This window comes from Vulpes lagopus, chromosome 1 (genome assembly GCF_018345385.1).
Source record: "Vulpes lagopus strain Blue_001 chromosome 1, ASM1834538v1, whole genome shotgun sequence".
NCBI lineage: Eukaryota > Metazoa > Chordata > Mammalia > Carnivora > Canidae > Vulpes > Vulpes lagopus.
Genome location: NC_054824.1, coordinates 67,205,957 through 67,231,027, shown reverse-complemented (window position 1 = coordinate 67,231,027; position 25,071 = coordinate 67,205,957). Strand labels below are relative to the sequence as shown.

At 41.5% G+C, this 25,071-nt stretch overlaps 1 protein-coding gene across 5 annotated transcripts in view; it reads left to right on the top strand.

The window, feature by feature from the left end:
• Window positions 1-25,071, top strand: part of C1H6orf89 (chromosome 1 C6orf89 homolog) — a 49,849-nt gene that overhangs the window by 4,194 nt on the left and 20,584 nt on the right. The window contains exons 1-4 of one of the 5 annotated variants that reach the window (XM_041757593.1): window positions 3,411-3,472; window positions 15,147-15,245; window positions 15,961-16,168; window positions 16,613-16,826. In XM_041757593.1, coding sequence (XP_041613527.1) covers window positions 15,980-16,168; window positions 16,613-16,826 — 403 coding nt within the window. In that variant the 5' untranslated portion in view covers window positions 3,411-3,472; window positions 15,147-15,245; window positions 15,961-15,979. The other 4 variants (XM_041757591.1, XM_041757594.1, XM_041757592.1 and 1 more) reach the window with 4 other exon arrangements.

The window sequence follows — 25,071 nt, the reverse complement described above, 5'->3', positions numbered from 1 at the left end:
TTGAAGGAATGCTTAACTGTAAATGAGGATAAGACAGAGTAGGTGGCTCCTGTGTCCAAAAGAAAATTAATTGTCCTACTTGCCATGTTAAGGGTCACCCTGCACCCTATTGGAATGATGGAAACAGTGACTGGAGGAGCCTATTGGTGCCCTAGGGCTCTTCAAACCAAGGTGGTGACAGCTACAAGGGATTCTGAACCTCTTCCTCTGACTAGAGGGGCAGTCTCTCCCCCAACATCCCATTTGAGGACATTGAAGACAGACTATATTACAGGACTTAACGACATTTATCTCTCCAGTGTCCCTCCTTTATTCAATAGTAGTCTCCTTTTGGTGTCTCCCTTTTGCATGGGTAACCTTGAGGTGATGGCTGGCCACCAGGAATCAAGCCTGTCCCTGATCCCTATATTTTTCCTTTTTCCCTTTTTTTTCTCCTCCTGGTCCTGGCCATAGGACACCAAATTGACCACCTTAAGGAGTTCAGAGCTTGCAGTGTCTGGCCCTAGGGATAACTTTTGGTTTCCTAATACCTGGGGTGGTCTGACTGATAAGTCCGCCATTAAGAACTATAAGACATGCCTCTGATCTGGGATCAAGGTTGGTATGTTAGTTAAAGTCTTTCTCAGTCTTTTCATAAGGATTGCAGGGTTATCTTCCCTTCCCTGGCTTATGAGAGCCAGCTTGTTGTAATTAATTGGCTTTGACTGGCATCTTTTCATTGTATTTGCTGGACAGATTATAAGATGGTCTCAGGGCCTTTGTTCGTGTGGAGTCTCCTAGTTGCAGTGAGGCTCTGTGATTGGGGCTGCCATGTTATCTGCCATCTGTATGTATGTTATCTACCACACTGGATGTATGAGGTTTATCCCCATATTGGATAGTGGGCTGCCCCTTTCTATCTCAGTCTGCCTTGGAGTCTGATTGAGAATGACCACTATGTCCTTCAGGACAAATAAAAAGTTAGTGCCAAACTAACTGCTATGAGTCAGGGTCCTCGAAAAAATCTCCCAACCCCTTTTGGACTTGGTAGAGATCACTCATAAAGAATGGAGTTTGGACCTGCATGGTAGTACCAGTTGGACCAGCCATTTCCTGGGTGGGACAGAGAACCTCAGAAGGGTCTTGTTAGGACTTGCAGGTATTGGTGGTCCCGGATGTGGGGATACTGGATCATTGTTTTGGGCTATGGTAGGGTTTGGTGGGGCAGTGGGACTTGGGGAAGCCTCTGGTGGCGAGGGAGGGGACTTCAGGCTTGGGTCTGTGAGGAGAGCTAAAGTGGACAGCTAATTTTGCAGGTTTTTAAAAACCTGCGGTTTGTTCAGGAACATGAAGGCTTGGACCTAAGGGGCCTGAGACTTCTTTCCTGGTCTCTACAAAAGAGGTCTAGCTATAAGATGGTGTTATAAAGATTTTTTTTAAAAAGATTTTATTTATTTATTCTTGGGAGACACAGGGGAGAGAGGCAGAGACATAGGAAAAGGGAGATGCAGGCTCCCTGCATGGAGCCTGATGTGGGATTCCATCCCAGGACCCCAGGATCACGACCTGAGCCCAAGGCAGGTCAGGCCTCAAACACTGAGCCACCCAGGTGCCCTGATTCTTTTTTTTTTTTTAATTTGACAAGAGTCCAAGCAGGGGGAGTGGCAGGCAGAGGGAGAGGGAGAAGCAGGCTTCCCACTAAGCAGGAAACCTGATGCAAGGGCATTTCTTCTTTAAAGTTTGGGGGTCAAACATTCCAGTTAGTGAGGATGCATCCCAGGGATGAATCCTGGGGAACTGACATTCTGTTTCCCATCTGTAAGAGGTTAGCAGAGAAGGAAAAGTAGACACAATATTCCAAGGGTGTCCTTGTTGGAATGTCGTATATCTGGAAGGGAGATGGCCTTCCTCCCTGCTTTGAGGAACAATCCTGAGAGTGTCTCCCAGGAGAGGCTCACAACTTTAATTAGTATCACAACAGCCTATCTTTCCTTTACTTGCCTCCTTACGATTGAGGTGCCAATAAGGGAAGGCCTTGGTATATTTTGTAGTCCCTAATGAGTCCCTGAGTGGCTGGATGTAATTCCCTAGCCCTCAACATCTATATAGTTCCATTTCCGTATTTCATCCCAGGCTCCTCTTAGAAGTGTTAGCCAGAGGAGTTGGAATAGGCACAAAGATTTGCCCTTGCCCTCTTGGAAATAAGCTCCCACACAAGACCATGATTATCATGCACCCACCTTGGATTTAAGTTTCAGAGGCTGATTGAGACCATCTTTCCAGAAAGGAATGGGGAGCGGGGGAACACGTGAGGAGGTCTGATATGAGACAACAGAAAAGGTTTAACTCCTGGTCAGATGAATCATCCAGGAGGTTGAATGAGTATGAGTATGGGCAGGACCAGCAGATCCGACAGCACATTGTCGGGTTTTGAGGGGCACACACTTTGTGAATGACAGCAGAAAAGACTTAGGGAAGGAAGAAATGCAGACAGTAGTAGCCAAATTGCAAAGTGAGTGAGATTTGACATCCGAGATAGTTAATCAGACAAGGGTCCTCTAGCCCCAGCCGGGGAAGGACTGTCTTACCTTGTGCGATCGGAGTCACGGCACCGTGGAAGCTTGCATTGTATCAATGGAAGTCTTGGTTTCCTGGATTCCTCTCAAAAGATATATATGAGGATCCGTGCTCGAATACAGACAGAAAGAGTGTACCAAGCAGAAAGCATTTTATTAAAGGACAGTACGCTGTCAAGATGGAGGGGATGGGAACTGACCGCTACTCCAAGGCTGTACGGAGTTTTTTCCTTCTAAGTGTGGTATTGAGCCCTGGAGGCCGAGACTCCTCCTACCGGTGGGGAGGGAGAACTTTTGCGCTACAAGATTCCTGCAGAAACTGTCAAGAAACTCCCCCCCCCCCCCTTGGGGGGCTGAAACCACAGTGCAAATGAATTATAATGAACTTTCCTTTGCACCAGCTGCCCTTGGTCCGCTAGCCCGGGAAAGTTGGAAGTCATGCTATAAGCTTGCCGTTAGACTAAGAGCGCGCAGAGGCTTTAAGGGCCTGCCCTCCATTACCCGTCCCTCCCACGCCCACCCCTTAATGCCTAACCTCGGGCCGGGCAGGTAGTGCGGGGCTCAGCACAAGCTTGTTGAGCGCATCAGCGCGGCTGCGACGCCTGTCCCACAACCGGAAGAGGACAGACCCTGCCTGGCAGGGACTGACCCGCCCCACCAGAAGAGTCTGACGCCAGGGGGAGCCAGAACCCGTGCCCTCCAGATCTCGCGGGAGTTCGCCCGGCAGCTGTCGCGGGTTCTGCTGCTGACGGCAGCGCGGGGCACGAAGAAAGACCTACCCGAGGGCGCGCGGCTTCGGCTGTGGCGCGAGTTACTTCCGGGTTACGCCCCCGGAAGCAGGAAGTCGGTTTACCCTCCTCGCCCGGCGGCTGCAGTCCCCGAGGCGGGAGGAGCCCGAGGGGGCGCGGGCCCCGCATGTGAGTGACTGGGGCCCGAGGCCGGGAGGGGGGCGGCCGCCGTGTGACAGCCTCACCGCCGCGCCCGTCTGTGACATCCTCGCGCAGCCGCTTGCCCCTGCGCAAGCCCCGTTTCTGAGCCGCTGGTGTTTCGCAGACTGACGGCCCCCCGGCGACTCCTCCCCAGCCCTCCCGCCAGGGTCGGCTCCCCCAAGACGACTTTGCTTTCCTTGGCTCGGCGGGGCCGGTCACAGCAGTGTCCGAAACACGACTGGCGCCAGCCAAGTCTCGGTGTCCCTGCCTTGCTGACGGATCTCTAATTTTTCTGGTATACTGAGAATAGATTCCCCGCCCCCCCAAATATCTTTTCCTATTGAGGAAATTTATTTTTTATTTTATTTTTTGAGGAAAAATTTTAAGTGTGGACTTGGTACATAATAGCGTAGCATCTAGAATTCCAGAAAGTTGGTTTGACCGGTTGAGCTGTTCGTTATCACCTTTTAGTACAGAAAAATCGCCTGTCTTGTGTTCCATAGTGTTTTAAGATCATTAACCCTGCTGGCACACCTCCTGCTTAAGAGCCTGCATAGCTTTGGTATTTGCGAGTACATTAGTCAGTCATCGCTTTGTAATAGAAACTACTTCCAGATACATATTACTCCGCCTTTTTTTTTTAAGTCTTTTTTTTTAATTTTTACTTATTTATGATAGTCACACACACAGAGAGAGAGAGAGGCAGAGACATAGGCAGAGGGAGAAGCAGGCTCCATGCACCGGGAGCCCGATGTGGGATTCGATCCGGGGTCTCCAGGATCACGCCCTGGGCCAAAGGCAGGCGCTAAACCGCTGCACCACCCAGGGATCCCTTACTCCGACTTTTTAATAAGGTTGCTCATTTGGTTGTTCCCTTGGTGGAATCCTCTATGAGCATTTGTCCCTTAATAAAATTGTGCGTTTGAGTTTATCACAATTTCTCTGCAAAGAACAACCCAAATACAATTTTTCTACATCGAAGTTTTGACTGCAGTTCACATAGGCCAGCTTGCATACCTTTGTTGTCCTGTCAGGCCCTTTCTGCTTTTGACCAAAACAGTTTTCTTTTTTTTTTTTTTTCTTTAAAGATTTTATTTATTTATTCATGAGAGACAGAGAGAGGGGCAGAGACACAGGCAGAGGGACAAACAGGCTCCATGCAGGGAGCCTGACGTGGGAGTCAACCCCGGGTCTGCAGGATCACACCCTTGGCTGAAGGCAGGTGCCAAACCACTGAGCCACCCAGGGATCCCCCCAAACAGTTTTCAAGACCTGGTTTGAATCCCTGTTCCTCTTACAGCTGCCCTAGAACAGCGTAGAGATTGTCTAAATGGGAGGTTCCTAAACCTTCCATTTAGGTTTCGTTTAAAGCCTCCTTAGGCTTATGTATTTTTAAGAATAAGAACAATAAGAGGTAAAATGAATAGTTTGGGAATGAATGATCGCTTTGGAGCCTTCCTATGAATTTGTTTAGTAGACATTGATTAGGTTTCCTGTCCCTGAGGTGAATTTCCATGTCTGTTTTTAGTTTTTTCTGTCGTTATGTATTCCATTTATCTCTTGCTTTCATGTGTTAAATAACAAAAATTCAGATGAGTAAGTTTTAAAGATTCAGTTGGCTTTATTCAATTCATGAATCCGGCAGCATTCCATCTAGCAAGTAGAGGGGAGCTCCTAGGGCTACAGGAAAGGAAAGGTTTTTAAAAGTAGAGAGGGTCTCCATCGCTATCTCTGTCTCTCTCAAATAAAGAATACAATCTTTAAAAGGTTGGTGGGGGGCGTTTGGGTGCTTAACTCAGTTAAGTGTCTGCCTTGAGCTACAGTTATGATCCTGGGGTCCTGGGGTCGAGCCTCATGTCAGGGGAGCCTGCTTCTCCCTCTCCCCCCCTATTCTTGCTATCTCTATCTTTCTCTGTCTTTTTCAAATAAATAAAATCTTAGAAAAAAAAAAGTGGAGGGGTGCCTGAGTACCTCAATTGGTTAAGCATCCAACTCTTGATTCCAGCTTAGATCATGATCTTGGTTGTGAGATGGAGCCCTAGTTGGGGGGGGTGGGGAGTGGGAGGTGCTCAGCAGGGAGTCTACTTGAGATTCTCCCTTTGCCCCTCCCCTCATTCACTTTCTCTAAAAACAAATACAATCTTTTAAAAAAATAAGAGTGTAGAATAAAGACCCCCCCCCCCTTTTTTTTAAAGGCAAAGTCACTCTGAATGGGAGGAGTTCTATCAGTAAATTCTCTAGAGCTGACCAGAAATTCCATGTTGATTGGTTAAAGTTTTAGGGGATTTTGAAAGTGCAGTTAGGTTATTAGGGGATTTTGAAAGTGCAGTTAGGTTAGGTGGTAAGTCTTGGTTAACTGACTGAAGCTAAGGGACACCATTTTGGGCCTTTGATTTTCTTTTTAACACAAGAAACAATTCAGTGTGAGAAGACATGGAAATAGGTATAATACGGAATGATAAGGGTTGTGTTTAAGGTTCCAAGGACAAACATCGCGGCTGAAATAAGGAGTTCATTCATTGGGAAAGCACAGGAGCTAGACTTTTTAGGCAGAGTAAATTATTTGTGCAAAGGCAAAAAAATCTGTAATGATATGGCAGTGAAATGTGTGTGGAAGGAATGGGAAATGAGACTGAACAGGTAGGTAATCAGTGACCAGGTTGGAAAGGGCCATGCTAAGTAATTTGGACTTCATCTTATATTATTAAATATTAAATTTGGGTATCGGGACAAATGTTTTACATTTATCATCTTGTAATCCATTAATGACAGTGTTGGAAACAGAGTTATCCTCGTTTCATAAAATAATGAAAACTCTGAGGTTAGATTAAGTAGTGTCTCATGGCTACAGAGTAGATGGAAGATCAAGGAATTATCCAGCTTTCCCCAAATCCATTGCTTGCTTAACCCATGGTGCTAAATTGTTCCGCAGCAGGGCATGGGGATTCAAGGAAGTTGCTTTATTTATTTTTTAGAGAGGATTTTTTTTTTTTTTTTAAAGATTTCGTTAATTTATTCATGAGAGACACAGAGACATAGAGGGAGAAGCAGGCCCCTTGCAGGGAGTCAGATGGGGACTTGATTCCTGGACCTGGGATCCCATCACCTATCATGCCCCCCCCCCCCCCCCCCCCCCCAATGCAGACAGAGGCTCAACCCTTGAGCTACTCAGGCTCAGGCGTCCCTGGAGAGAATTTAAACAGACTCTATTCTGGGTCTTGATCTGGATCTTGATCTCACAAACCTGAGGTCTTGACCTAAGCCAAAATCAAAAGTCAGATGCTTAACCAGCTTTGCCACACAGGCGCCCTCAGGGAAGTTGCTTTAAACAGACAAGTAACATGAACCAGTTTGTGTTTCAGAAAAGCAATTTGTGGAGAATAGAGGATGGATTGGAGAAGAGGATAGTATAGAGATTAAGTATATCTTTGTGATGGTCCATGGAGAGAATGTTGAGGGCCTTCACTGCCATTAATGTAGGACTAAAGAGGAGATGATGAATGTGGGAACCATACAGGAGGTGGAATTGAGGATTTAGTGGTCAGTTCATTGGTGGTGAGGAAGAAGGAAGAGGGTTTTAAATTTGGAGAACTAGTATTTCTGTTCCAAAACAGATATAAATTCCAAAACAATATAGTAGGAGAAATGAGTTACAGGGGGACAATAAGAAGTCAGTTATGGACACATTACATAGAGGGGTACAGCAGGAAATTTCAGCCAGTGTGTCTGGTAGATAGATGGATGGGTCTGGAGTTCTGGAGAGTTTAAGACTGGAGAAGAGATTTGGGAATCACTAATAGGTGGTGGTTAAAGCCATGGAGGGAATGATGGGAAACCTGGGTGTCTCAGTATTTGAGCATCTCCCTTTGGTTCAGGTCATGATCCCAGGGTCCTGGGATTGAGTCCTGTGTTGGGCTCTTTGTGGGGAGCCAGTCTCTCCCTCTGCCTATGGCTCTGCCTCTCTTTCTGTGTCTCTCATGAATAAATAAATAAAATCTTAAAAAAAAAAAGTTATGGAGGACATGAAAGGATCAAGGACAATTGTGATGAATACCAGCATTCTGGGGTATAGTCTTTCAGAAAAGAGAAAGAATTATGCCAGAGTTTGAGAGCACTTGAGGGAGAGCATAGATAGCAATAGCAGCTTCTGCAGAGAGGTCAGGTAAGGTGATAGTTGAGAAAACATCCTTTGGACTTGGCATGTAGAGAACCACTGGTGACCTGAGTGAGAGCAGTATCAGTGGTGTGAGGGGGGCGAAAATATGATTTCAAGAGGTTAATAAACAAATGGAGACCCGAGAAAGAAGAAGGTGAAGTTATGTCTTTTTAAATTTTTTTGTAAAGGAGGTTGGCTCTGAAGGAAGGGGTTGTCGTCGTCGTTGTTGTTTTAATGGTAGAAACTGGAAAAGGTGTGGATAGGACCAGGTAGAAATAAGTTTTAAAATGTGGGGGTTACTGCTTCAAATATGTTCATATCATAAAGGGCAAAACAACAAACAAACCCAGGATCTGTTTTAGATTTAAATAGACCATAGAGACATGATAGCTAGTTGTGATTGGATGACTGTTGATTGGATCCTGGGTTTCTAAAAAACTATATGGCTTTTTTTTTTTTTAACAGAAATTTGTGGAGTGGATATTAGGTAATGTTAGAGAGTTGTCTTAATAGCTATGATAATTATGCTTATTTTTTTTTTAAAATTTTTATTTATTTATGATAGTCACAGAGAGAGAGAGAGGCAGAGACACAGGCAGAGGGAGAAGCAGGCTCCATGCACCGGGGAGCCCGATGTGGGATTCGATCCTGGGTCTCCAGGATCGTGCCTGGGCCAAAGGCAGGCCCAAACCGCTGCGCCACCAACCAAAGCCAAAAGAAGGGTTTCTTATGAAGATCCCCATGTGCTCTTAAAAACTTTATGAAATTATTAGTAATGCCCCTTCCAGTAACTTGGGAAATATGTCAGAATGTCAAGGAAGAAGGATGTACAGCTTGCAAAAATATATTCAGTATCGTGATGCCATTGTATACTTGAATTACAAAAAAAAAAAAAAAGTCACTTGACTTTTTTTTTTTTTTTAATATAAATCATTGTGTTGAGGGCCGACTTTCAGATTACAGCAAAGGAGCTGCTTTGCTAGTATGAAATTCCAACCCAAAGAAACCTTATTTGTGTGTATTTAATTAACATCATATCTACTAGATGCCAGTACCCCTCAAATGTGAACATCAAAAATGTCTCCAGACTTTCCAAATGTCGTCTGTCCAGAATCACCTCCATTGAGGACCACTGGTCTAACCAAAGCCAAAAGAAGGGTTTCTTATGAAGATCCCCATGTGCTCTTAAAAACTTTATGAAATTATTAGTAATGCCCCTTCCAGTAACTTGGGAAATATGTCAGAATGTCAAGGAAGAAGGATGTACAGCTTGCAAAAATATATTCAGTATCGTGATGCCATTGTATACTTGAATTACAAAAAAAAAAAAAAAGTCACTTGACTTTTTTTTTTTTTTAATATAAATCATTGTGTTGAGGGCCGACTTTCAGATTACAGCAAAGGAGCTGCTTTGCTAGTATGAAATTCCAACCCAAAGAAACCTTATTTGTGTGTATTTAATTAACATCATATCTACTAGATGCCAGTACCCCTCAAATGTGAACATCAAAAATGTCTCCAGACTTTCCAAATGTCGTCTGTCCAGAATCACCTCCATTGAGGACCACTGGTCTAACCAAAGCCAAAAGAAGGGTTTCTTATGAAGATCCCCATGTGCTCTTAAAAACTTTATGAAATTATTAGTAATGCCCCTTCCAGTAACTTGGGAAATATGTCAGAATGTCAAGGAAGAAGGATGTACAGCTTGCAAAAATATATTCAGTATCGTGATGCCATTGTATACTTGAATTACAAAAAAAAAAAAAAAGTCACTTGACTTTTTTTTTTTTTTTAATATAAATCATTGTGTTGAGGGCCGACTTTCAGATTACAGCAAAGGAGCTGCTTTGCTAGTATGAAATTCCAACCCAAAGAAACCTTATTTGTGTGTATTTAATTAACATCATATCTACTAGATGCCAGTACCCCTCAAATGTGAACATCAAAAATGTCTCCAGACTTTCCAAATGTCGTCTGTCCAGAATCACCTCCATTGAGGACCACTGGTCTAACCAAAGCCAAAAGAAGGGTTTCTTATGAAGATCCCCATGTGCTCTTAAAAACTTTATGAAATTATTAGTAATGCCCCTTCCAGTAACTTGGGAAATATGTCAGAATGTCAAGGAAGAAGGATGTACAGCTTGCAAAAATATATTCAGTATCGTGATGCCATTGTATACTTGAATTACAAAAAAAAAAAAAAAGTCACTTGACTTTTTTTTTTTTTTTAATATAAATCATTGTGTTGAGGGCCGACTTTCAGATTACAGCAAAGGAGCTGCTTTGCTAGTATGAAATTCCAACCCAAAGAAACCTTATTTGTGTGTATTTAATTAACATCATATCTACTAGATGCCAGTACCCCTCAAATGTGAACATCAAAAATGTCTCCAGACTTTCCAAATGTCGTCTGTCCAGAATCACCTCCATTGAGGACCACTGGTCTAACCAAAGCCAAAAGAAGGGTTTCTTATGAAGATCCCCATGTGCTCTTAAAAACTTTATGAAATTATTAGTAATGCCCCTTCCAGTAACTTGGGAAATATGTCAGAATGTCAAGGAAGAAGGATGTACAGCTTGCAAAAATATATTCAGTATCGTGATGCCATTGTATACTTGAATTACAAAAAAAAAAAAAAAGTCACTTGACTTTTTTTTTTTTTTTAATATAAATCATTGTGTTGAGGGCCGACTTTCAGATTACAGCAAAGGAGCTGCTTTGCTAGTATGAAATTCCAACCCAAAGAAACCTTATTTGTGTGTATTTAATTAACATCATATCTACTAGATGCCAGTACCCCTCAAATGTGAACATCAAAAATGTCTCCAGACTTTCCAAATGTCGTCTGTCCAGAATCACCTCCATTGAGGACCACTGGTCTAACCAAAGCCAAAAGAAGGGTTTCTTATGAAGATCCCCATGTGCTCTTAAAAACTTTATGAAATTATTAGTAATGCCCCTTCCAGTAACTTGGGAAATATGTCAGAATGTCAAGGAAGAAGGATGTACAGCTTGCAAAAATATATTCAGTATCGTAATGCCATTGTATACTTGAATTACAAAAAAAAAAAAAAATCCCATTGTTTTTGCAATACAGACTGGGAGTCTAGTGAGATGTTTATGTATATTAAAATTAGGCGGAGGTTTATGAAAGTTGTGAAATAGTCATCAGAAAAGATGGTAGTTGGCTTTCCTCTTTTACACTTTTGTTCCCTTCACGGTTCTCCTAAAGGCACACTAATATGATGTTTTTTTCTGCCTGAGGGATACCTACATTTGCTCCACCTTCCAACATTTTAAAATTTTTTACTGAAATTTTTTCTAGATTTCTCACTGCTCTCTTTTCTGTGTTTTTTTTTTTAACTGAATTTTAATGGATTTTGACTGGATATTGTTGGGTAGTTTTTTTGTTTTTTTTTTTAGGATTTTATTTTATTTATGATAGTCACAGAGAGAGAGAGAGAGGCAGAGGGAGGAGAAGCAGGCTCCATGCACCGGGAGCCCGACATGGGATTCGATCCTGGGTCTCCAGGATCGCGCCCTGGGCCAAAGGAAGGCGCCAAACCGCTGCGCCACCCAGGGATCCCTATTGTTGGGTAGTTAATTGTAGTTTGTTTGAATGAACATTATCTTTGCTTGCTTGCCTAGAATGTCCTTGTTAATTTCTTTCTTTTTTTTTTTTTTAATTTTTATTTATGATAGTCACAGAGAGAGAGAGAGAGAGAGAGAGAGAGAGAGAGAGGCAGAGACACAGGCAGAGGGAGAAGCAGGCTCCATGCACGCACCGGGAGCCCGATGTGGGATTAGATCCTGGGTCTCCAGGATCGCGCCCTGGGCCAAAGGCAGGCGCCAAACCGCTGCACCACCCAGGGATCCCGTCCTTGTTAATTTCAACAGAAAAATGCTGTCTCTAGAATCACTAGTCACAAAATCATGATATGGAAAATATTGTAATAAGTTGCTGCTTTATTCTTTTTCCAGGAATCATTGTAGTTGTCACTTTTCCAGTTCTCAACCACTCAGTTTTGATAATTGAGTGACATGGTGTGGTTTCTGCACTACCAGCTCAGAATAGGAAAATACTTGGTAAGGGAGGCAGCATACATAAAGATTAAAAGCATCAGCCCTGAAGTCAGGCACACCTGACTTCACATCCCAGCAAGTTATGGAACCTTTCTGAGTCTTAGTTTCAATATCTGTGAAATGGGATTAATCACACCTACCTTTTGGCAAAACAAAGAAAGCAAAGAAAGAGACAAAACAAAAATCAGACTCTTAACTATAGAGAACAAACTGAGGCATGCCAGAGGGGAGGTTGGTGGGGGTGGGTGGGGTAAAAAGATGAAGATTAAAAGTACACTTAACTATGATGAGCACTGGGTAATGTATACAATTGTTGAATCATATTGTACACCTGAAACTGATAGAACACTGTATGTTAACTATACTGGAATTAAAATTAAAAACTTAAAAAAAATCACACCTACCTTCTGGGATTGATGTGATAATTTATTAAGATAATGTTTCACTGTGCCTGGTATATAGGATGGCATAACAGGAAGTGGTAACATAGGAATGCAGTTCAGCACTAGTCTTTAGTTTCTGATGAATTGAATTTTTTCTACTTCCTGAAGTCTTCATTTACTCTTAAAATTTTAGAGCCAGAGGAGACTTTGAAAACCTTAGTTTAGTCCTTTTATTTTTTAGATGAGGATATAGACCAAGTGACTTAGATCATAGCAGTATGGTGTAATAAATACCACAACAAGCTTAGGTTCAAATTCTAGAAATACACATTTTTTAAATGTCTTTATGGAGCTTTATATGCCATAAAATTCACCCATTTGAAATGTATAATTCAGTGTACATTTTTAGTATATTTTTAGTATACTCACAAAGTTGTGCAACTACCACCACAACTTATTTATTTATTATTTATTTATTTATTTATTTAAAGATTTTATTTATTCATTCATGAGAGACACAGAGAGACAGGCAGAGGGAGAAGCAGGCTCCATGCAGGGAGCCCGACGTGGGACTCGATTCCGGGTCTCCAGGATCACACCCTGGGCTAAAGGCAGCGCTAAACCGCTGAGCCACCTGGGATGCCCCTATCACCACAATTTCAGTTTAGAACATTTTTCTCACTCTAGAAAGAGACCCTGTATTTACCAACACTCCCCATTCTTCTCCTGTCTCTCCCCTGGATAACCACTTATTACTTCCTGTCTCTATAGATCGCCTCTGTTCTTGACTTTTTTGCATTTTATTGATGTAGCATTATGTGATCTTTTGTGACTGTCTTCTTCCACTTAGCATAGTATTTTCAAGGTTCACCTATGTTGTAGCATATATCAATACTTTATTCATTTTTTTAAAAAGATTTTATTTATTCATTCATGTGAGAGACAGAGAGAGGCAGAGACACAGGCGGAGGGAGAAGCAGGCTCCACGCAGGGAGCCTGATGTGGGACTCGATCCCGGGACCCCAGGAACACGCCCCGGGCCAAAGGCAGGCGCTAAACCACTGAGCCACGCAGGGATCCCCATACTTTATTCATTTTTATTGTCCAATAGTATTTCATTGTATGGATATACCACATTTTATCCATCCATTTAGTAGTTCATGGATACTTAGATTGCTTTTATTTTTGAGCTATTATGAATAATGCTGCTTGGATATGATATTCTTGTACAAGTTTTTATGTGGAAATATGTTTTAAGTTCTCTTGGGTTCATACAAGTGGAATTACTGGATCATATGATAACTCTGTGTTTAAATTTTTGAGAAACTGTCAAACTGTTTTCCAAAGTAGCTGTACCATATCATATTCCCACCAGCAGCGTACAAGGGTTCCGGGTGCTCAACATCTTTGCCAACTTATTATCTGACTTTTTGATTATAGCCATCCCAGTGGTTGTGAAGTGGTGTCTGTGTGGTTTTGATTTGTATTTCCCTGATGGCTAATGATGTTGAACATCATTTCATGAATTTATTGGCCATTTGTGTATCTTCTTTGGAGAAATGTCTATTCACATCCTTTGCCCATTTTAAAATTGGGTCATCTTTCTATTTTTGAGTTGTAATAATTCTTTTTGTACTTTGAATACCAGTCTCTTATCAGATATATGGTTTGCAAATATGTTCTCCCATTCTTTGGGTTGTCATTTCACTTTCCTAAATGGTATCATTTGCAGTACAAAAATTGTTAAATTTTAATTTAATGTAATTAAATTTAATGTAATTTTTTTCTTTTGCTGCTTATGCTTTTGGTGCCCTAAGAAACCATTGCCTAATCCAATGTCATGAAGATTTTCCCTTATGTTTTCTTCTAAGAGTTTATAGTTTCAGTTAAGTTTATGTCTTTGATCCATTTTGAGTTACTTTTTGTGTATGGTAGAAGAAAGGGTCCTACTTCACATTCTTTTGCATGTAGATAACTAGTTGTCTCAGCACCATTTGTTGAAAATACACATTTTTAAAAAGAGTTTATACCATCCTTTTATCCGAATCTTGAAATGAAAGCCTATAAAAAACACACCAGGGCAGCCCAGGTGGCTTGGCGGTTTAGCGCTCAGGGCGTGATCCTGGAGACCTGGGATCGAGTCCCACGTCGGGCTCCCTGCATGGAGCCTGCTTCTCCCCCTGCCTGTGTCTCTGCCTCTCTGTGTGTCTCATGAATCAATGAATGAAATCTTAAAAAACAAACAAACAAAAACCATACACTCTGAGCAAGAGCAAAGACTTTGGAGAAGGGATTTAGCCTCTTTGGGTGTGGGGTGTTCTCCCCTCCCAAACCAATTCCCCAAAGTTGATATTCCCTGCCTGTTAATTCACCATTAGAATTCTGATTCTGATTTAATTGGTTTGGGTTGAGGCCCTGGTATGAGCGTTCATTAAAAACTCTCCAGGTGATTCTAATGAAAACTAGTGAACTAAAGAGTTAATAGTCCTAAAGAGAACCAAACAGTCCAGGAGGTGCTGCCAGAGGGGGAGATAGGCTGAGGGCTTGCTGGTTGGTGGCACTGCGGGCCTGCTTTTCTCCACTGAGCTCCAAAGACTGTTGTCCTCTGCTCTACAGGGGGCAGCATCTCCTTACTAAAAAAATAGAATTGTACCATGTCAGTGCTGTTTGGGGTTAGAAGTACTTTGGGATTGAAGTATGTGAGATAAAAGGACCTTTACATTTAAGAAAGAAAAAGACCAATAGAAGAGAGCATAAATCCCAAGTACTATTTTTCCTTCTGTAAATGAAGGAAAATACTGTTTTGTAAGAAACACTTTTTTTAAAAGAACTATTTAATTGCATTTTACAGATGTTACAAGTGAGTATTCTACTTTGCCACTTTGATTTTTACCTTTTATTCTCAATGGCCACTGTGAAACAATTTTGCTCTGAAGTAACTATGAGAACAAGTTGAATTTTGAAATGAAGATCTTAGGTCTTTTAAGTATATAGAAATACAAATAAAAGGCTCTTTATTGTCTAAAATCCTATTTGCAGAAAAGCATGAGGACTGCAACCTGCAAGGTCTGAAGAGTCCCAGAGCCATGGTTTTTGTGTTGCCTGGAATTCTTGCTCTGCCAGTAACAAAGCATATCAGTATGTTCCCCACAGTAAATCTGGCTTTCAGTGATTAGTTCCTCCCTCTATGTTGCTAAAAGGCATATCTTATGTAAATGCCCAAGAAATAAAATCAACAACACTCCATATTTCATTTCTTTTTATTCAAGTAAATTACCAGTAGCGGACCTCTGGTGATTGGTTTCAGCAATCATTTTGGACGGCACTAATGTTTCATAATGCTATTAGGGATTTATTGTGCTCTAGACTAGTACTCCTCAAAGTGTGTGGCAACTGGTGCTGGTCCTTAAAACTGTTACTAGCTCACAATTAAGGAATGCTTAAAAGCTGTGCAGCAGCTTTAACTTGACATTGTCTAGACGCAGATTTGCTTTACAAAAGGATTGGCCTGGGGCAGCCCGGGTGGCTCAAAGGTATAGTGCTGCCTTCACCCTGGGGCGTGATCCTGGGGACCAGGCATCTAGTCCCACGTTGGGCTCCCTGCATGGAGCCTGCTTCTCCCTCTGCCTGTGTCTCTGCCTCTCTTTCTCTCTGTGTCTCTCATGAATAAATAAAATATTAAAAAAAAAAAAAAAAAAAGCAAAACAGCATTGGCCTGCAGTGGGTTGGGAAAAACAAAGCTGGTCCTGCCCCATAGGTAGTCAGGGAGCACCTTTCTAAAGGAAGGAGCTTTGAGGAGGAAGTACTTGAAATAAACCATCCTCCTTTTTACATTTTATTTTCTTTCTCTCAGGGATTTTGTATTGGAAGACATGGATCTTGCTGCCAATGAGCTCAGCATTTATGACAAACTTTCAGAGACTGTTGATCTGGTGAGACAAACAGGCCATCAGTGTGGCATGTCAGAGAAGGCAATTGAAAAATTTATCCGACAGCTCCTGGAAAAGAATGAACCTCAGAGGGGGCCGCCCCAGTATCCTCTCCTGATAGCGATGTATAAGGTAAAAATGTGTTCTGACGTGGAGATACCTTACAGAGCACAAACTCTTCAACTTTCTCTCCCAAAACTGCTGTTGGCTATTCCACCACCGAACCTTCATTGTTCTGGGAATAAATTGGCCTTTGTTACCATGTGTTTCTAGGAAACTTGACTATTTTGTTAAATATCCTAGATGAAAGCTATGTATAGTTAGACTGTATTTGTGCGTAGTTTTTAATGGTGGACATAGCCCCAGGTCATATGATAGAAGCTTGGGGAGCCTTGCAATCCTCATAGTTCTCAAACTTTAAATGTTTTCAGAAGTGAATGTAAATGGCTTGTTTATGAAAATGGATTAGTTCCTAAGGCACATTGGAAATAATAGAAGAGGTCGGTTTTTTCCTTGGCATTAAAGTATTTTGTTTCTGGAGACAATCATTAATCCTTTCCCTGTCTTTCCTTATAGGTCCTTGTAACCCTGGGATTAATCTTGCTCACTGCCTACTTTGTGATTCAACCTTTCAGCCCATTACCACCTGAACCGGTGCTTTCTGGAGCTCACACCTGGCGCTCACTCATCCATCACATCCGGCTGATGTCCTTGCCCATTACCAAGAAGTATATGCCAGAAAATAAGGGAGTTCCTCTGCATGGGGGTGATGAAGACAGACTCTTTCCAGGTAGAATGCTGCATTTTACTACTTATGAGATACAGCTTTCTTGACAGTATACAATGGGAAAGGAATATCATGTATTGACATCTAATGAAAGACACTTTCCCTATCTTGTCTCATTTAATTCAGTCCCCACCAAAACTCTGTGGGATGGGTTTTATTATCCCTGTTTCGTAGATTGAGAAACTGAGGCTCAGAGAGATTAAGAAACTTGCCAGAAAAACACTTCTGGGGGAGCCATATTCAAACCCCCTGATTCCAAAGCACATGTGATAGGAGTGTTTTTGTTTATTGGAAGGATCTGAACCTGTCTTATTCATCCTTTTCTCCCCTGTGTACCCTCTCCGTAATAGACTTTTTTTTTTTAATTTATATTTATTTATGATAGTCACACAGAGAGAGAGAGAGAGGCAGAGGGAGAAGCAGGCTCCATGCACGTCGGGAGCCCGACGTGGGATTCGATCCCGGGTCTCCGGGATCGTGCCCTGGGCCAAAGGCAGGTGCCAAACCGCTGCGCCACCCAGGGATCCCCCGTAATAGACATTTTAATAAATAGCTCTTGATTTACTGAAAGCATCTGAGTCCAGTTTACTTTTAACCAGGTCCTCTAATAGTCCTTGCCTGTTGGACTAGGTTTTTGTCCCAGTTTGTCATGGTCTTTTAGTTTAGTCTTTTCTCTCTGTTTCACAGTGTGCTTATTTAATACTCTGAAGTGTTCATTTTGGCCAATCAATTGGACTTAAGAGGCACTTAAACTTAGTAATGGTGCCATCAGTGGCAGCACAGGAATTTCTAGTCTGACACACCATTTGAGGACTTTCCTTTTGAGAATAGCATAATATAAGACTTGAAATTTACTTTTTGAGAAAGAAGGGGGGATTTTATTATTTTGTTTGTGTTAATCTTATTGCCTACATGAAGGAATATGTAGATTAATTTCACAGATGGATTTCAGAACTTTTTGTGTAACTGTGTTCTGAAACCTTTAGGCTTAGGAAGTATGTTTCCTCTTCAGTGTTGTTTCCAGCAAAATTTCCTATTGGAAGTTACGCTTTATAATACCACTCTTTATTTTATTTATTTTTTAAAAGATTTTATTTATTCATGAGAGACACACACAGAGAGAGAGAGAGGCAGAGACACAGGCGGAGGGAGAAGCAGGCTCCACGCAGGGAGCCTGATGTGGGACTCGATCCCAGGACTCCAGGATCACACCCTGGGCTGAAGGCAGGCGCCAAACCGCTGAGCCACCCAGGGATCCCCCTATAATGCCACTCTTTAAGCCAAGATCTAGTCAGTCATAAAAATCACTTGGATTGAGTCTTCTTTGAAAGCTATTTTTGTATACTCGAGGGAGGAAATTATGGAAAGATATCCAAAATTATACTAAAATCAGAGGGAAGGAACATTATAAGACAAAAAGCCTCATGAGGTTTTTTTTTTTTTTTTTCCTTAATTAGCTCATATATAGAAAGTTTTTAATTCCAGGTATAAATTAGGGTTGTTTTTCAAATGTCATCCAAAAAAAAAAAGGCATCAACAAAGCTTTAAAAAAAAAAAAAAAAGATGTTTCCAACACCCTTATCAGGAAGGTTCAGAGCATGTGAGGGAAAGATCCAGAGAAACTTGTCAGGCCAGTCTATGGTGCTTCCTCACATGCATCAGCCTCCTTTCCAGTCTTCCTCTCACTGCCTCCCTCAAGGTATCTTCTGCTCTTTGGCACACAGAGATGAAGTCAGCAGTGTTTAGCACCAAGCTGATGGTAGTTACTTTCTTTTCTCCCCATCCTATAAGGGAAATTTCCACAGGCTATTGAATTAAGAAGTGAGAGTTGTTAGACCATGATTCCTTATTCTCTAAATCAGAGTCTAATAATTCAAGAAACCTTAGCGTCTCATCAGCAAGCCTAACTGTTGGGTCTACTCCAAATGAATATTTTGCCTTGCAGATGGAAATAAAATGACTCCTTGAAGCTCAGTTGTAAAGAGAAAGCATTGGAAGGGTGTGGTTTTAGCTCTAATGTTGTTGACTATTAAAAGTGCTGCTTTTACTTGTAAATGTGGTTATTAATGCACCATATTTTCCTGCATGTGATCATTCTGGGAAGCTGTGGCCACGTAAAACTAATAGTATTTTGCATATCATTTGGAAGGAAACTAAAGAATGCATAATATTATAAGGAGTAAATAGAAACATATTGGGGAGAATTAGGTACAAGAAATAGGAACTGGGCCTGCAAGAGGGCTAGAAAAGGAAAAAAATAAAGTTATTATTCCTAATGTCTTGGTACCAAAAAACTGCCTTTTATTCAAGATTGCTTAGTGATAACTTTGAAATAAATGTAGAGAGAATGGCATGACAGATCCAGCACCCTGAAGGAAGGCCCCCAAGCATATTATTTCCTACAGGCTGGCCTGTCTGTGTAACCTGTCATCTGTCCGTCTGTCCATCCCCCCCACCCCCTCGTCATCTGACACTTTTTGCAGTGGCCTTTGAGAATGATGGAGGGCAATGCAGTGCTGATGTACCCGAGGCACCCCCACCAATGGTACTGGCTTTCCTCCTGACCTCTGGTACTTTTTCCTCTTGACTCCACCTGGGGAACTAAAGGCAACAGAAGTAAGGTTCTTTTTCTCGGTTCCAGCCTTGGATAGGAAACCCTGCTTCTGAATCCTCTTGATGTGAAAAATGAAGTGACTCTGTAGTGACTCACGTCATCCTCCCACTCTGTAGCAGAAAATAAATAAGCTGACACTTACTTAGTATTGACCGGATGCCAGACCTTGTTCAAAGGGTTTTCCATATATTGCCTCATTTAATCTTTACAATATCCCTGTGAAGTAAGTTCTGGTTTTATGCCCGTTTTAAGGATGGAGACACCGAAGTACAGTGACATTAGGTCACTTGCCCAAAGTCCCAAGGCTAGTAAGTCGTGAAACCATGATTTGGCATCCTATCCTCAGAGTCTGAGCTCTTAGCTTCTGCTGGGGGTAGTGTGTAGCTACATAGTATACCTGAAGAATCTAACTTTAAGTTTGATTTGGGGGCGGGGGGTGGAACGGTTGATTTTGGGGGAAAAAAGGTTGATTTGGGAGTTCAAGCACTGTCTCAGCTCACCAGAAGCTTTCTTTCAGCTCCCAAGTGCCTGGAACAAGGTTTTGTGGCTGATACTACAGATCCAAAGATAAGCTAAGCTCTTGGCTCTTTAGAATTTTCCCAATCTAGTCTTTTCCTAGGCATTCAACCCAGCTCATCTTCCCGGTCTGCACCTTTATGGGTAATATTTGACTTGTTGTTTGAAACCTTTATCTTATTAACTCATAGTTTTCCCTTCTCAGTCAAATTCTCAGTTCTTGTTTTACCCCCCTCTGGCTCATATTTTTATATCCACTTTGATCTTACCAGCCATCCTCCTGATTTTTCACCTTACCATGGAATCGCTGAGTCTTGAGCTAAAAAGGAACTTTAGCATGGATCTAGTGCATAACCCCATTTTGTAAAGAGCAAATGGAGGACAGGAGAGGGGAGGTAACTTGCTTACCCAACTCAAAATACCAAACTGGTACTTGAACCTTTGTTTCTTAACTCTAGTATTCTTTCCATCATGCCACACTGCCTGCTGTCTCACCCTCAGCCAAGCCAGGCTCCTGCATGTTAGGCCCAAATTACTTTGTTTACTTCAGGCATCTGTAATTTTTTTTGAAAAAGATTTTATTTTTAAGTAATATCTACATCTAACATGGGGCTCAAACCCGTAACTCTGAGATAAGGAGTCACATGCTCTGCCGACTGGGCCAGCCAGGCACCCCTAGGCATCTATAATTTTTAATTATGACACCCATTTATACTGAGGAGACCTCATATACAGTGAGAAAGTGTATCTCTGTATCTGAACTACGTTGGAACTTCATGCATCCATGAACGTAGATCTTGTAGTATGAAGGAGTTGTGAGAATAGCAGATCATTCATGGACTTAGAACTAAGGACCTGGGATCCCTGGGTGGCGCAGCGGTTTGGCGCCTGCCTTTGGCCCAGGGCGCGATCCTGGAGACCCGGGATCGAATCCCACATCAGGCTCCCGGTGCATGGAGCCTGCTTCTCCCTCCGCCTGTGTCTCTGCCTCTCTCTCTCTCTCTCTGTGACTATCATAAATAAATAAAAAATTAAAAAAAAAAAAATTTAAAAAAAGAACTAAGGACCTAATCAGAGTCTAGGCCAGTGCCTGAAGATGAAAAGTCAGACCTCAGGGAATATCCTATTCGTTTATTTGCAAATAAAAATTTTTTTTTTTTAATTTTTATTTATTTTTGATAGTCACAGAGAGAGAGAGAGAGGCAGAGACACAGGCAGAGGGAGAAGCAGGCTCCATGCACCGGGAGCCCGACGTGGGATTCGATCCCGGGTCTCCAGGATCACGCCCTGGGCCAAAGGCAGGCGCTAAACCGCTGCGCCACCCAGGGATCCCTTTGCAAATAAAATTTGAGAGGATAATAGCAACTGTGTCAAGCACCTACTGTATATCAGCAGCCATGTATTTTCTCAGTTGTCACAACAATCACAGAGTAGTTAACCATTTTTTCAAAGATGAAGAGACTGATGTGCCAGAGGATTGACCAAAGTCTCACAATTAGAGACCATTTTTTAAAAACAGAAATATAGTTGACACATGATAATTATGTTAGTTTCAGGTGTACAACACAGTGACTGAACAAGTCTGTATGTTATGCTATGGTCACCACAAGGGTAGCTACCATCTGTCCCCATACTGTGCTGTTACATTACCATTGACTGGATTCCCTAAGCTGTGCCTTTCATCCCCATGACTTATTCACTCCATAACTGGAAGTCTGTGTCTCCCAGTCTCCTTCACCCATTTTGCCTGTCCCCCCTCACTCCTTTTTCCTCTAGCAACCATCAGTTTATTCTCTGTATTTATGGGTCTGTTGCTACTTTTTTTGTTTTTTTGTTTTTAGATTCCACATGTAAGTGAAATCTTAGAGTATTTGTCTTTGCCTGACTTATTACTTCACTTAGCATAATTTACTCTCTAGGTTCATCTGTGTTGTCACAAATGGCAAGTTCTCATCCTTTTTATGATTGAGTAATATTCCTGTGTGTGTGTAATATGTGGGATTTCACTTCTCTGTCACACCTTTTTAAAATATAAAACAGCTAGTTTAAAGTTATTTGAAATAAAGAAACCTTAGACATTGAAAGTTGGGTGATGACCATCCAACTTCTGCAAGCCTGTCTGTCTGGTGCCATTCAAAGAGGGAATAGGTAGAAAGAGAGGACTAGAAAGAAGTGAGATACAGCATGTAAGGTGGCTGAAGAAGACCTGTGTACAGGAATGACATGGGATGGTCTGCTATATGCTGTTGGCTATTTTCCAGGTAGAGATTTTGCTCACTTTGCAGTGTGATGGTTCCAGCCAGATATATAGAGAAGGCATCAGATGAAGCCTTTTCAGATAGATGGAGGCCAGATTGGGAGTCTGGGTACTTTTCCTTTTGTTGTTGGGGATTTTACGGGAAAGAGGAAAAGGAGCCCCAACCGTACACCCCCCCCATATACCCAGACAATTTACTACCTGGCCATTCCCCAGTCCCTTCCCACAAAAATACAAGCACATTCTTTATCTACCTTGGTGATCTCAAGGCTGTAGAGAGATCAAAAGTAGCTCTTCCCCGTGAAGTTTGGCTCCCCTAATTCAGATGGATGGCATAAGCTACCCCCTTCCAGTGATCCTTTTTCCTCATCACTTCCCCTCTTCCTTTGCTGGCTGCCAGCCTGGCCAGTGTCTCTGCTCCGTCAGGTACCACTTCAGAGGCCTTCCCTTCTTCTAAGATGACTGAACTCTACATTTTGTAGTTGATATCCTCAGCTTAAGTTTTCATGGTCTTCAAAGAAATTTTTATTTGGGGAATACATGGGACACAAACAAAGACAATGAAGAGGTATAAGATTTTTATTTATTTTTTTTTAAGATTTTTTATTATTTGAGAGAGAGCAAGAGTGAGAGATCACAGGGGAAGCAGCAGACTCCCCACTGAGCAGAGAGCCTGACGCAGGGTTTGATCCCAGGACTGGGATCATGACCTGAGCTAAAGGCAGATGCTTAAACCACTGAGCCATCCAGGCACCCCTAAGATTTTTATTTTTAAAAATATACTTTTAATAAGGAAATTTCTCTTGATCCCTCTAATTCCTTTATGTAGCTAACTGCTGGTAATAATTTGATATACATACTCCTGAATTTTTCCATGGCTATATAGATAAGTATACTTAACATATATAAATGTAAGATATTTTGGTACATGCAACATAGGAAAAGCACTTATGTTCATACTTCCAGTGAGTACCACAGGTTGGATGGCTTAATACAACAGAAATTCTTCTCTCACACTTCTGTTAAGCGTGAAGTCCAAAGTCAAGATGTTAGTAAGGCTATACTCCCTCTAGGGAGGATTCTTTTTTGCCTCTTCCAGCTATTGGTGGTTGCCAGTGATCTGTGGTGTTCCCTAGCTGTGGTAACATAACCCCATCTCTGTGTCCATCTTTATGTAGCCTTTTTTCCTCTGAGTGTCTTTGTGTGTCCTCTCATCTTTTTATAGGGATACCATTTAAATTAGATTTACTTCAGGATGACTTCATCTTAATTAGTTACATCTGCAAAGATCCTATTTCCAATTGTGGTCACATTCTGACATTCCAGAAGGACTTGAATTTTGGGAGATCTATTCAATGCAATATATACACTTTTCAGGATTTTATATTCTATTCGTGAATATCTCATAATTTAAGTTTCTAGAGAGGTTTTTTTTTTGTCCTTTTTTTTCTATTATAAAAAAATGCACCTGGGACATTCATATATACAATTTTTATATACTTGTACTATTATTTCTGTAAGAAATTCTTAGAACAGCTGGGCCAAAGGGCATGCACATTTTATTTATTTATTTAATTTTTTTGCACATTTTAGATTTTAATAAGTACTACCCTAAATTGTCTTCATAAACTTACACTAATGTGTACTTTCATTAACGGCATATGTGCACTGGATATTGGCATTGTTTTGCCAGTTAGAAAACTAAAGAATGATATTTTAAGTTGCATTTCTTTGATTATTCTGGAGTTGGGTATCTTTTTCATGTGTTTTATAAGCCATTTATATTTGTTTTTCTGTGAATTACTTATTTATATCCTTTGCCCTTTTAATATTTTTTATTAAATAGGAGCTCTGGGGCACCTGAGTGGCTCAGTCAGTTAAGTGTCAGCCTTCAGCATGGATCGTGATCCAAGAGTCCTGTAATGGAGCCCTACATTGGGCCCCCTGCTCAGCAGGGAGTCTCTTTTTACTTCTGCTTCCCTCCTCTGCTCTGGCTCTCTTATTGTCTCTCAAATAAATAAATAAAATCTTTAAATAAATAGTTCATTATACATTAGAGATGTTCTTTGCCTCATATGCAAATATTGGCTCAATCTGCCCATTTTTTCTTCATGGCATCTTGTTAGTGTCTTGCTTAGGAAGCCTTTATTTCTCCCAAAATTATGAGAATCATCTCATACTTTGCTCTATTTTTAAAAATTTGTTTTATCCATTTAAATCTTTATCTAGAATTTATTTCAGTGTATAGTGAAAAGGATCAAATTTTATTTTCTTCCAAATAGGTGGCTACTTGTCCCAACATCATTTACTTATCTGTTCTTTTTCTGCTGAATTAAAATTGACCTTTATTACAAATTAAATATTCTGTGTGTGTGTGTGTGTGTGTGTGTACTGGATATGTTTTGTTTTGTTTTGTTTTTAAAGATTTTATTTATTCATGAGAGACAGAGAGAGAGGCAGAGACACAGGCAAAGGGAGAAGTAGGCTCCATGCAGGGAGCTGGATGTGGGACTTGATCCAGGGACTCAGGATCATGCCCTGGGCCAAAGGCAGATGCTAAATCGTTGAGCCACCCACGGACCCCTATACTGGATTTGTTAACTCCATTCTTCATTTTTTTTTTTTAAGATTTTGTTTATTCATTCATGAGAGAGAGAGAGAGAGAGGCAGAGACACAGAGACACAGGCAGAGGGAGAAGCAGGCTCCATGTAGGGAGCCCGATGTGGGACTCGATCCCAGGTCTCCAGGATCACGCCCTGGGCCGAAGGCAGGCACTCAACCGCTGAGCCACCCAGAGATCCCATCTTCATTTGGTTTTATTAAACTTTTTGTCTGTTACTTTATTAGAACATAGTTCTCA